The 14252-nt window shown below is 43.3% G+C and overlaps 1 protein-coding gene across 1 annotated transcript in view; it reads right to left on the bottom strand.

Annotated features, from left to right (window-relative positions):
• Positions 1–14252, bottom strand: part of LOC126419793 (eukaryotic translation initiation factor 4H) — a 65386-nt gene that overhangs the window by 19124 nt on the left and 32010 nt on the right. Inside the window, exon 6 of the mRNA XM_050086977.1 lies at positions 7236–7437. Within this exon, the coding sequence (XP_049942934.1) occupies positions 7301–7437 (137 nt within the window). The 3' untranslated portion in view covers positions 7236–7300. The remainder of the gene's footprint in view (positions 1–7235; positions 7438–14252) is intronic.

The following is a 14252-nucleotide window of genomic DNA, read 5'->3' as shown; positions in this document are numbered from 1 at the left end:
AATCTTGGTTGGGATGAACGAGTGCAAGCACTTCCTACATCTTTCCTAGCTTACCATAAGCACCCTTTTCCTGGGAGAGCGTTCAGGTGCCACGTCAGAGCTCATCACAAGCAAACCAGAATCTGACATGATGGCCAATTGTATAAACATCGCTGACTGGAAGTCAGTCTTGAGCTTGTTTCAGAAACTGAACTCTTCAATTGTATAACATTGAACTTTGATCTACTGCAGGAGGTTCAGCATTTATCTAACTTGGCATGAAACACACTTACCAACACTGCTAAAATCAGCTATTGACAAAATCATTGCACTTTGACCACAGATATTAACTGTACATAGAAGACACAGAGTACTGTAAGGTAAGGTTCACAGGAGAGCTTCTGTGAAGTTTGGAAAGTAGGAGACGAGGTACTGGCAGAAGTAAGGCTGTGAGGACGGGGCGTGACTCATGCTTGGGTAGCTCAGATGGTAGACCACTTGCCCACGAAAGGCAAAGGTCCCGAGTTTGAGTCTCGGTCCGGCACACAGTTTTAATCTGCCAGGAAGTTTCAGAGTTAAAACTTTTCAAAGTTGAAATGCATAAAACTGGAAGCGGTAATTTTGTCTGGTCTTCTGTTATGGAAAATGGACAGAAGCTAACTGCAGGATGCAACCACTAAGCCACTGCATGATCATTACTAATTGACTTACATATGCTTACTACTAGTTTTGTTCAACATGTGCACAGACTGTCACAGCAGTTTAAGCACTTGTTTCATAGTTTAAAATGCTGTACTTACTGCTATTAAAAAGGGAACATTTCTCTAGAAGATATTCAATTGTTATCGGCTGCTGTCGAACTCAGTGTACTTAACTTTTGATCACAAGTATTTTGAGCCTTTCTTACTCTGTCACTAAGTGTGTTTAAAATGCCTTAAATTAATCATATTAATTATGAGACACCTCCAAGATTTGTTATGATATCAGTCATCTGCAGTAACTAGTTATGTACATGATAATATCTAATATTTTTTAACGTCACTAGGTTGTGAACTGAAAACTGAAGTTGAACTTGACTCGATCTCCAAAATTTCGCCGGTCACAAGCAATCCTAATTTACAGCAATGTGACCTGGCATTAATGTTTATACAATCCAGATTTCAGAATTCAGCTTGATCTGGAGTCATTTTCTGTGTTAATCTATGGTCACTTGCTTTATAAAATCAGACCTTATCAGTTTAATTCAGTATTTCTTTTAGTGTCCTTCCCTTGCACTGTGTCTACAATCTAGTTTCTATCTGCACAATTCGTATATATCACACACTTCCTCCCTACTAGTAGTAGTAAATTAAAAAGTGGTACACCTGTTTCACATAAAATTCACTATAAACACATATGTCCCATAGAGTACCACCACAGAACAAACACACAACAGTGATTAAAGATGATATCTTTGAGAAAAAATTATCAAATAATACCCAAGATGAAAGCCTGAAACTAGATTTTAGTAAAGCAGTGATCATCATGTAATATTGTGACAGGATAACACAGTAGGGTTTGACAAGGAGATGACTGACAATCTTTAGAATGCCACAAACCAGCAGATGTTTATGTCTGTGCTAGACTGCTCCATAACAGGGACAGTGGATACAAAGAGTTATGATTTAATGACCATACTCCGCCAGTTAAGTCATCCTTACCCAAAACATGAAAACAAATGTGAACATGGTTTCCAGTGTGATTGACAAGCACTCAAAAATTATTACATAGACTATGATCATTAATTGATCTGTGACTGCAACATGTTAGCAGCCACAGTTGGCTACACTGGCCACTTAAACACAGGACTTGCAGTCAGAAATGGCTGCAGGCTCCCACATTCATTACGCAAATGCTGGGCTGGTCCCGAAAGTTCATCTTCACAAATACAATACACAAAGAAGTACAATAACATACAGAACAGAGTTACAGGATGCGCAGGCATATGGCGTTAACTTGCCAGCTTTAGATTACCTTGATAACTTTGCAGCATGATGCCATTCCTGACACTGAAGTTAAATAATAAAATAAAATTTGTCAAATCCTGAGGAGGGGAGGGGGGGGGGGCGGTTGTGAGAGAGGGGGAGGAAGACCAGACCTCGCACAAGATGGGATAAAGAAAAATGACATATCCACACGGGAGTCAAACAGAACCCCAAACTAAGACAGCAACAAGCTAGTGAATGCACTGTGTGCACATACCAAAAATGTTTAAAATTTTCTTTTAGCAATATTGTGAAAACAATCAATTGCTACTCACCATTTAGCAGAGATGGTGAGTCATAGATAGGAACAACAAAGTCTGCTAGGCAAATAAGCTTTCCTTCCTACCAGCACCAGCTTTTCCGAACTGTCTAAGAGGGAACTCTCCTTCCAATGTGTCCTACATACCCATAATCCTCATGGCCTGAACCTTCATTAGTGACTGTCCTCCAGCCACCTATACCCTTCCCTGTTCCCACACCAGCACTACACGGCCTTCTATTCAATCAATGCATCCACTGTCTTTACTTCTCTCCTTATCCACTTCCCCCTATAACCTAACTGCACCTAGCTGCCTTATCCTCTCCTCACCTCATCCCTGTATGCTCCCACAAATGGCACTTTACTGCCCCCATCCATACCTCGCTGTCCCTCCCCAGCCTCATCATGCGCTGTTGCTAGCAGTCTGGCCTCGGCAGTCCGGAACAATGGTCGTGTGTGTGTGGTGTCTAATTCAGAAGGAGGCCTTTTGATCAAAATCTTACTTGTCTAGCAGTATCTTTGTTGTGCATATCTGCGACTCAGGATTTCCACTATACGATGGAAAGCATTCTATCCTTTTCATGATACTGTCATTATTCCATCCTTGGTGTTTTAACTTCTCAATGATCAGTGGCATAGTTTGCAAGTTCCAAAAAACACACACACACACACACACACACACACACACACACACACAGTCAGTCTCTGGCTGCTGTGGCCAGAGTCAGGATTCAGGATAGTAGTCATGTTTGTATGGGTTTCATTTGTGTGACTGTGTATATGTTGTCTAGTCTCAGCAGCCAGAGACAGGTCATGTGTGTACAAGTTGCATTAGTGTGTATTTGTGTTTTTTGTCTATTTCTGTTGAAGGCCTTGTTGGTCAAATGTTCACTTCTCACAGTCTATTTGTGACTAAGAATCTCCACTATATAGTGAATAGCAACTATCCTTTTCATAATATTTTCCATTGACACTCTACAGCACTCTTACACCACAAAGCTTGGGTTGTGAGAATGGTCACTTTTGTACTTTAAAGTCAAGTTTGTGGCTCCCTGGAACTAATTCTTGTCAGCTGATGGAAGGCAACCTTTGGTGGATGTTTAGAATTCTGAGGCACTAGCAGCCAAATTGATGGTGCCCAAATGGAAACTTTCAGAGTACATGGATAGGAGCCAGGGAGGCAAGGCTTCCATTACTTCTGCTAATTACAGTGATGAGTGACTAAATGAATTCAAGCTTATTACTTTATTACATAACTTTACTGGCAACTATACGCTTCGCTGTAATTCACATGTCGCTATGCATATAGGTTCTATCACTTCCAAGGTGTACACGCGGGCGAGAAAAAAAAATCCCAGATTCCCTGGTTAAAAATGTACTTTTCCCAAGTGAAAATATACTTCTTCCAAGGTGAAAAATACGCTTTTTCCATTATAAGTGACAGTATGGCAAAGGTTTTATACACCAGCACGGAACTTCAGAGAACGAAAAAACTCATCAAAAAAGTTTTTTGGTTGATCTGTGATGTGCAACAACATTTACGCTGCATATTTTTGTATTGGTGTTACGAAAATATAGATTCAATACAGACCGTTAGTTTCTGATATTAAAACGCAGTTTTTTAAGCCAAAGCCAATCACAGCTCATGTCACAGGCTCTCACCAGCCAATGACAGCAAGTATTCGGAGCATAGGACATGTAACAATTAGCCAATAGCAACATCACTGTTATGTAGTATGCACATACAAATAGGAAAGGTTAATGGTTTAAATTTATGTACTAATGAATCTACAAGAAAAGTTAAGCTTTCACATACAATATTGGTCCTGAAGATTAGTAAGTTACGTAACAAGAAAAGCTAAGCTTCCACATATAATAGTGGTCTTTTTTGTGTATGTTACGCTTTAAGATGCACCACACAAATGTGCCAGTAAAATTTTAAATAATGACATTAATGTCTGGTCTTCTGGCCTCGAAATTCTTCTAAGTAGTTAGTCCTCAATGTGTTCAGTTTTAAATGAGAGTCAAACGCTCTGTGATTTAAGAAATTACTGCATATTCGCACATGTAACATAATTCATATTGCGTAAAAGGAAATTTACTTTGAAACTAATGCTTTTTGAAGCACCATTCGCAACATTTTCCCGCGACCTGCTAGAAACAGCTTCATTTCAGCAGTTGCCAGAGAGCACCAGAAAACAGGCTTTACTGCACATGGGCAGCTACGGTTATGTAGGATGCCTATGTATTTGTACATATGTACTATTAAGAATCTTACATGATGTCATAAAAGAAACAGGATACTCCACGAGCATCGGAATTTTGTAAAGCATACTATATGCATAATTTGGCTTAAAGTACAAATTCCTATGTCCAGATTCACACTGGAGTACGCCCCAACCTGATATTAAGCTCTTCAGTGCGGTTTTCGGAATGAAAATTTTCTTGGAGTACCACTGCTGTATTATCTCATGTTTGGTTCTCTATTATGGCATAATGCCAGGAGATGAAAATGTGCACTTTAAATTCAGCGAACAGTTGAAACTAGCCTATAGTGTGGAACGAAACACTTCGCTTCTAATAAATTGAGTGCCTCTGGGGAGAAGATTGGTAAAAGACACATTTATTTAGCAAACTGACAAAAATAGCTTCATTGTTTTGCAAGGGGATTGACTGCCAAAAATGTGGAAATAAAATAAAATCAGAAAAACTAATAACGTGTTAACCTTCCACAATTATATGAATGTATTTTAATCCACTTGACAGCTCCCAACCATAGAAATCCGTTTTGTTTTCATTTGATATGAGAAGTGTAAATGAAGAGGAAATAGCAAAATCACTAAAAGTAAACATCGCTTACGTGGAGACTAACCCCCTCCCCACTACAACCCAGACTGCTAAGTGCATGTGCGAATTTGGCAGCTTGAGTGCACCAGAAAAATCTTTCAGGTAGCATCTGGCTGTTTGTTGCTACTGCTGATACAGCTAACAGCAACAATTCAAGTAGGCAGAAGCAGGAGAAGGTACTGCCCATACCAAACTCAACTGTGCATGCGCGTGAGCCTGCGGGCAACTGCTGAAATGAAATGAACTTACAACAGTAGTGACATCATGCTCGTCGGCAGCAGTTTACTGTTATGAAGTATTCCATAGTCTTCGGCCTAAACCCTCCGACACATTTTGCTCTTTATCAGTTCTTATCATTCAAAATTACAAACATTTAACTGAAGACTAAAACAATGAAAAATTGCCGCAATTCTAAAAAATTACCTGGTTTTTCCCAGTTTTCTCCTGGATGAAAAGATTTCCAGGTTTTTCCCGGATGTCCTGGAGTGTATACACACCGACTTCTGATGCAATATCTCAGAACGGAAGCATGAACAACAAAAATTTTTGTCATCACTGTTGTGTAGGGGGCTAACTGTATTTCAAAAAGACTACATTCAGATTGCTGTGATACTCCACTTCTTGAAGACTACCTCATGTCATTGAATGCAGTGTACATCATACAAATAATTTGTGAAGAGGCTTGTAAAAATGCACTAGCACAACAATGTGGAGCTCATTGCAGAAGAGAACAAGGATAAATATGTGGATTCATGCTAACCGTGAACAATTTGAAGGCAGAGAATCTGTTCAGTGAATGATTCTGTCCAATGATCAGCACAACACAGTTCTGTTTTGATATTGCACTGTAATTACATGCTAAAGTATCTTGCAAAGTCCCATAAAAAAATCAACAATATTTCTTTAAAATCATGGATTGATTGGGGATGGGTATACACAGATTAAAAATAATACAGTTATCTTGGGAACTACTCATTTAATGCCATAAAACTGACAATACAAAAATGACAATCACTTAACCAAGAGATACACTGAACCATTAAAATAAAATGTATCTTCCATAATTTCTGAAGTTCATACCATATGACTAACTCAGTCTGCAGCTGAGAAAGCAGAAAAGTCACTGGTAAAATTATCAGAAAGGTAAATAAACCACATAAAAACCATATGTTTTTGTGGGATGTTAATTTACTGAAAGCAGTTCCAGAAAATGAAGACTTAAATACAGAAAATTCTGACATCAACCACACATGAAAACCTCATTCAGCATCATTGCAGCTCCACAAACACAACAGCAAGATAGTTCATTAAAGGGTTGTACTTAGCTTGCAATATAGGAGGCTTTTTGGAAGAAATACTCACAGCCCAATCATAATATTAAAAAATTATTTTTCATTATCAATATATCGTGGCACTGTTTAATTTTTTTTACAAGCAATATATTTTTCTTCATTCTGTAGTTTTAACACTGGTTATATACAAACATCTCGTAAAAATTTTAATGTAATGTTCTACATTAGAAGAGAACACGCAAATGTTCTAAAACTGCAATTTCAAACAAGAAACTATCTTCCAACCAGCTCCACAACGTAAATCACAGTTCTTTAGTGCACAGGCAGCAACTAATTTTAGTAAAACAAGACTCAGTTTCAATAAAGAGATGAAATGGCATGCTCTATTATATATATTTTTTACTAATGTGCAGCAACAAATTAATTTTCAAATGCAATCCGACATGGAATTTATTAGCTACTTATTTACACTCAGTAAGAAATCACAAAATTCTCTTAAAAATGGCAAAATTAAAATCATGTTACTCAGTGCTTCAAACAACAGGGTGGGGAGTAATTGTTACATTTAGCAAAATGTAGACCAACCAAGAGCAAAATCTGGGATACAACATTCACATTTCAAATATAGTTATCTTACCATGTTTTTTTGCGAACAAAGCATTCAAATTTCAATATCTGCCTTAATTACCTTAGCTGAAGTTAAATAAAGTCATCAAAAATTAAAAGACTGCACAGAAAAGAAACTATTACTTAGAATAAAAATGGCTTTCGAACACTACATCAGAATGGGAAGGGTCACTAAATCATAACAAAATGACTAAGTTGTAATCTCACCTGCTGCATACAGCTCAGCCATTTACATTTAGAGATGCATTTGACTTAATTTACATTAACTTTTATTACTTAAGAATTTTTTCTTCTCGTGGTTTCGCACCACCAAATATTTTTGATGCCTGACTAGTCTCTGCTAATTGATTGGGCGGATCTTTTACAGTTCTTGGCTTCAGCATTAACTTTGGTCGACGAGCAGCGTCTTCTGCAACAAGAAGTAAACAACAGTTATTATTTTAGACATCTCCAAATATGTTGTGCAGCTAACTAAATTACTGCAGAAAGATGTTAAATAATTAATGAACACACTCTCCAGAGAGGTAAACAACCTTCTGTGTTTAATAATTTTATTTGATGTCACATTTGCAACTGCAGTCTTGTCAAACGATGAACAGGCTACCAACTGGCTAGTTTCACAACAAATTAAATGAACCAGTAGCTAAGTAGCTACCAACAGGGTCAAAACACATTAGAGATGTTTTAGACATCACTAAGTGTATTCTCTCTTTGCAGTGTTTAACATTGAACTGGCAGTAAGGTTATTAAATTTTGCAGTTCCTTATTATTTTTTAAAGGAAGAACTGGATATACTAAATGACTCACCGAAAGGCAGAAGTGCTAAATCATCAATAGGTACACAAACGAAAGGTAGAGAGCTTTGCTAGCTTACGGAATGAACTTCCTTTTTCAATCTTGCAGAAAAAAAAAACGTGCGTGCACCCCCATATCTCTCTCTCTCTCTCTCTCTCTCTCTCTCTCTCTCTCTCCCCCCTCCCCCCCCTCTCCCTATTGGGTGGGGGGACAGTGAGTTATCTTAGGTTTAGGCCAGACAGGTGACAAGAGTACAGAATGTGCTGTAAGGATAGCTCCCACCTGCGCAGCTCAAAAAAGCTGCTTGTGGTGGGGTAGATCCACATGGCATGGGTTGTGAAACAGCCACTGAAATCTCACTTGTTGTGCTCTGCCGCATGTGTGCCACTGGGTGGTCTACCTTGCTTTTTGCAACAGTTTGGGATTTTCCATTCATTCTAATTTACAGCTGGTTCATTGGTTGTCATACCAATGTAAAATGTTGTGCAAAGGTTGCAACAGAGCTGGTATATAACACAGCAGCTTTACAGGTGGCCTAGCCTCTGTTGAGGTAGGATAAGTCTGTGACAGGACTGGAGTAGGTGGTGCTGGGTGGGTGGATTGCACAGGTTTTGCATATTGGTCTTCCACAAGGCTATGATCCCTGTGGCAGAGTATTGGGCCTGGGAGTGGCATAGTGACCAATTAGGATGATGTGGAGGTTCGGTGAGTGGCGGTACACCACTTTGGGAGGGGATGGAAGTATCTGTGGTAGGATGTCCCTCATTTCAAAGCATCAAAAATGATAAATAATCAGAGCCCTGATGAAGGACGTGGTTCAGTTGTACCAGTACCAGGTGGTATTGGGTAACAATGGAGGCACTTCTTTGTGGTCAGTTCTTGGGATGGATGTAGGGATCAGTTTTGTACGGAGATCTGTTTGTGAATTAGGTTTGGAGGGTATTGCCTGTCCTCAAAGCCCTTTGTGATGCCTTCATGAAGTACTGATCAAGGGAGTTCTCATCACTGCAGATGCATCTACTACAGGTGGCCAGCTTGTAAGGGAATTTTTGGTGTGGAAGGGGTAGCAGCTGTCGAAGTGCAAGTACTGTTGGTGATTGATGGGTTTGATGTGGAACGAGATGTGGATGGACCCATCTGAGAGGAGATGGACATCTAGGAGGTGGCATGATGAGTAGAAGAGGATCAGGTGACGTGGATGGGAGAGAAGGTGTTAGGTGGAGGGGGAATGAGGGTAAGGCGTCCTGGCCTTGGGTCCAGAACATAAAGATGTCACCAATAAATCTGAACTAGAGCAGGTGTTTGGTGTTTTGAGAAGCTAGGGATGTTTACTCTAGGTGGCCCATGAAGAGGTTGGCATAGAGGGGTGCCATGTATACCTCCGCTTGAAAAGTGAAATAGTAATGGGTGTATGAGGAATGAATTGGTGGATTTTGAATCTGAAGGACATTGGGAGAGGTATTCAATTGTGGCAAGGCCATGGGCATGAGGGACGTTGATCTATGAAGAGATTGCACCAACAATGATGAGTAGGGAAGTGGAAAGTAAGGGTGTGGGGATGACAGAGTTGGTGTAGGAAGTGGTTGGTATCTTTAATGTGGGAGGCTAGGTTTTGGATAATTGATTGCAGATGATGGTCAACAAGAACCGGGATTCTTTTGGGAGAGGTGGGGTGGCAGGGGGTGGGGGGGGTGGCACTGTAACCAGCTACAATGGGGAGCCCAGGATTGTTAGGTTAGTGGATTTTGGGGAGCGTGTAGAAGCTGGATGTGCCTTGTCACAATTGATGCAACCTCCTTGTACACCAACATCCCTCATGCCAGTGGCCTTGCCGTGATTGAGCACAACCTCTCCCAAAGTCCAGCTGATTACAAATCCACCACTTCACTGTTCTTACACTTAACCAACTACATTCTAACCTGTAACTACATCTTTGAAGGGAAGGTATACAAACAAATTCGTGGCACAACCACGGGCAACCACATGGTACCCTCCTATGCCAAACTCTACATTGGTCACCTGGAGGAAACATTCCCAGCTTCCCAAAACCCAAACCCCTGGTCTGTTTCAGGTTTATTGATGATGTCTTTATCATAGGACACCTTATCCTCATTTCTCCACAACCTCAACACCTCTCCCATCCACTTCACCTGATTCTCCCCCCCCCCCCCCCCCCCATCATACCAATTTCCCCATCTCCTCCTCCTCTCAGATGACTCCATCCACACCTCAGTTCACATTAAACTTGCCAATCACCAACAGTACCTGCACTTTAACAGCTGAAACCTCCTTCACACCTAAAATTCCCTCCTGTACAACCTACCTGTGATAGATGCATCTTCAGTGATGAGCACTCAGTACGCTGAAGGCCTCACAAAGGCCTTCGCAGACAGGCATTACCCTCCAAACCTAATTCACAGAGATCTCCCATGCCATATCATCACACAAAAATGATTCTCACATCCATCCCAAGAACCAACCACCACTTCCTTTGTGTACACTTTAAGTCAACTACAAACCAACTATTTCATACTATCACTGATTATATCAAGTTAACGGGGTTAACCGAGTCCTTAGGACCATGCTAAAGGTCCAGATGAAGGTGTGGCCGAGGTGTACACCACGGAGATGTACGTGAACGGACCGCTAGTAGATGTGGTAAAAAAAAGGACTCCAGTTCAGAGAGAAGGGACCGCACGTGAACAGCAATCGTTAGCCCTGATCTGGGTTGCTGATGCGGGAGATGGACTGCCGTGGTCAGAAAAAGGAGATGGTAATTCGGATGTTCAGGGGAACTATGGATGTGTGCTGCGTAACTGGTGAGTAGTTGTTCACGTCTGATCTGCAGTGGAGGGACACCAGCCTCCAGCAGTATGCTGGTCACCGGACTCACCCTAAAAGCTCCCGTCTCTAATGTAACCCTACAGTGGTGCACAGTGTCAAGTAAATGCAATGCTGAAGGTGCTGCCGAATCATAAACCACACTCCCATAGTCAATTCGGGATTGGACAAGGGCTCTGTAGAGCTGCAGCAGTGTACAGCGATCTGCACCCCAAATGGTGTTGCTCAAGCAACGGAGGGCACTTCTGCTTAAGTTGACGAAGATGAGGGAGCCAAGTCAATCGAGCCAGTCATGGGAACCGATATGTCTCCACTACAGTGAGGGGATCGTCATTAAGATAAAGTGTCGGTTCCAGATGAATGGTACGACGGCAACAGAAGTGCTTGACACACAACTTTGCGGCTGAAAACGAAGCCGTGGGCTAGAGCCCATGACTGTGCCTTGTGGATGGCTCCCTGGAGGCACCGCTCAGCAACAACAGTACTGGAGCAGCAGTACGACATGCAGAAGGCGTCTGCATAGAGAGACTGTGAGACACAGGGCCCCGACAGCCGCTGCTAGACCGTTAATGGCCACTAAAAACACACACACACACACAATACAGAGCCCTGCGGGACTCCATTCTCCTGGATATGTATGGCACTATGGGAGTCACAAACTTGGACATAGAAAGTACGGAGCGACAGGAAGTTTTGGATAAAAATCAGGAGTGGTCCCCAGAGACCCCACTCGTAACATGTGGCAAGGATATGACATCGCTAAGTCATGTTGTATGCTTTACATAAGTAAAAAAAGACAGCAATCAGGTGTTGCCGTCTGGAAAACGCTGTTCGGATGGCAGACTCTATGGAGACAAGATTATCAGTGGTACAGCTACGCTGGCGGAAGCCGCCCTGACGTGGAGCCAGCAAGCCACGTGACTCCAGGACCCAACCCAACCGTCGACATACCATACGTTCCAGGAGCTTACAAAGAACGTTTGTGAGGCTGATGGGCCGATACCTATCCACATCAAGCGAGTTTTTACCGGGTTTGAGCACCGGAATGATGGTGCTCTCCCGCCATTGTGATGGAAAGACGCCATCGCACCAGATCCGGTTAAAGATGACAAGAAGAAGTCGCTTGTAGTCAGATGAGAGATGTTTAATCATCTGGCTGTGGATGCGATCAGGCCCAGGAGCTGTGTTGGGGCAATATGCAAGGGCACTGAGGAGCTCCCACTCTGTAAATGGGGCGTTATAGGATTCACTGCAGCATGTAGTGAATGAGAGGACGTTCCCTTCCAGCCGCTGTTTGAGTGTGCAAAAGGCTGAGGGGTAATTCTCCGACACAGAGGCTTGAGCAAAGTCCTTGGCAATCGCCTTTGTGTCAGTAGATAACTCGCCATTTATGGTAACACCAGGGACAGCTGTTGGGGCTTGGTACCCGAAAAGACATTTGATCAGACTTGGGAAGGTGACGTGTGGCAACCAATGGTGGAGACATATCTCTCCCAACACTCCTCCTTCCGTTGTTTGATAAGCTACCAAACATAGGCAGAGAGCCGTTTAATAGCTAGAGGTGCTCTAGGGAAGGGTGCCGCTTATGCCACTGTAGAGCTCGCCGACGCTCCTTAATGGCTTCAGCGACTTCCGGTGACCAGCAAGGGACTGCCATACGCCTCGGGCACCCTAAAGAGTGAGGGATCGTGTTTTCTGCCACAGAAACAATTGTGCTAGCTACCTGCTCAACTATCACATCGATGTTACCGTGTGTGGGAGATTCAGCGCTGACAGCAGAGGTGAAAGTTCCCTGGTCCGTCTTGTTCAAAGCCCATCTGAGCAGGTGTCCTTGTGCCTGACGCTGGGGCAGTGACAGGAAGATGGGGAAGTGGTCACTACCACACAGGTCGTCATGTGCTCTCCAGTGGATATATGGGAGAAGTCCTGGGCTGCAAATTGATAAATCAATGGCCGAGTAACTACAATGAGCCACAATGAAATGTGTGGCAGCCCCAGTATTTAAGAGGCAGAGGTCAAATTGCGTCAGTAAAGTTTCGACATCTCTGCCCCAGCCAGTAAGCATGGTAACACCCCACAAGGGGTTATGGGCATTCAAATCTCCCAGAAGTAGGAAAGGTTTAGGGAGTCCATCAATCAGTGCAGCTAATACATTCAGGGGTACTGCACTATCTGGAGGAAGATATACATTGCAGACAGTTATTTACTGTGTCATCCTTATTCTGACAGCCGCAGCTTCAAGAGGGATTTGATGGGGCACATGTTCCCTACAGACCGAGTTTAGGACATAAACGCAAACTCCACCTGACACTATTATAGGCACTATGGTTCCTGTAATATCCCTTACAACTACAGAGGGCAGGGGTGCGCATTGCTGGGAACCAGGTTTCCTGGAGGGCAATGCAGATAGCAGGTGTAAAGCTTAACAGCTGCTGTAGCTCAACCAGGCGATGGAAAAAACTGCCGCAATTCTACTGGAGGATGACATCGTGAGACTGGGAAAGCAGGGAGCATTCAATGACGCAGTTTACGTCTCAGTCACCTGCTGCCACCGATTTATTGCCTGAGCGATCTCTATCCATTATGTCTGAGGGTCTGGCAGGACCTAGGTCCTCAGCAGACGCCAAAATCTCCACCCCACCCTCAGCCGCAGAGCTTGTAGGTAGCGGTGGTGTGGGTGCCGCCGCAATTTCCTTGGTCTGAAGGGTTTTCTTTTTGGATTTCTCTCGTTGCTCCTTGGGTTTCCCTGGCTGGGAAGACTTCACTGGCTCAGTCTCCGGGACTGAGGATGAGCGTGAAGCCGTACGAACAGCTGCTTTTGGGCTCTTCAGCAACTTGTGGGTGTCTTCTTTCCCACTAGAAGAAACCTGGGAAGGGAGTGACACAAGGGAACCCTTCCTAGCGAGAGAAGTCTAAGAAGACTTACACTTCTCTGGCTTAGAAGTGGGGGACGCATCTCCTCGTTGGTTGGGGCGGGGAGGGAGGGGGGGGGGGGGGGCGGCGGGGTTGTTGCTCCCAAAGTAGGTGGTGCAGGAGCAACAAGAGGGAGGGAAATGCCCCCCACCATTCAAAGGGGGGGGGGGGGGGGCAGCTGTAGTCTTCAGGCTCTGAGAGGTAACCTGGGTTGGCGGAGCTGATGGTGCCAGAACTGTTGTCGCGGTGGCGTAAGACGATGTCATACGCACACGATGCAGGAATTCAAATTTTCTTTTAGCCTCAGTGTCGGTCAGTCTGCCCAGGGTCTTGCACTCAATGATTATCCTTTCTTTCTGGAGAATCTTGCAGTCAGGCAAGCAAGGCGAATGGTGCTCTCCACAGCTGACACAGATGGGAGGAGGGGCACATGGAGTATTAGGATGTGATGGGCATCCACAATCTCGGCACATGAAGCAGAAAGTACAGCGGGAAGACATATGGCCTAACTTCCAGCACTTAAAAGCGCCGCATCGAGGGACGGATAAAGTGCTTTACATCACACTGGTAGCCCATCACCTTGACCTTCTCGGGCAATGTATCACCCTCAAAGGCCAAGATGAAGGCACCGGTGGCAAACTGATTATCCGTTGGACCCCGGTGGACACACCAGAC

Source organism: Schistocerca serialis, chromosome 9 (genome assembly GCF_023864345.2).
Source record: "Schistocerca serialis cubense isolate TAMUIC-IGC-003099 chromosome 9, iqSchSeri2.2, whole genome shotgun sequence".
NCBI classification, from domain to species: domain Eukaryota; kingdom Metazoa; phylum Arthropoda; class Insecta; order Orthoptera; family Acrididae; genus Schistocerca; species Schistocerca serialis.
This window is presented reverse-complemented; position numbering and strand designations above follow the sequence as displayed.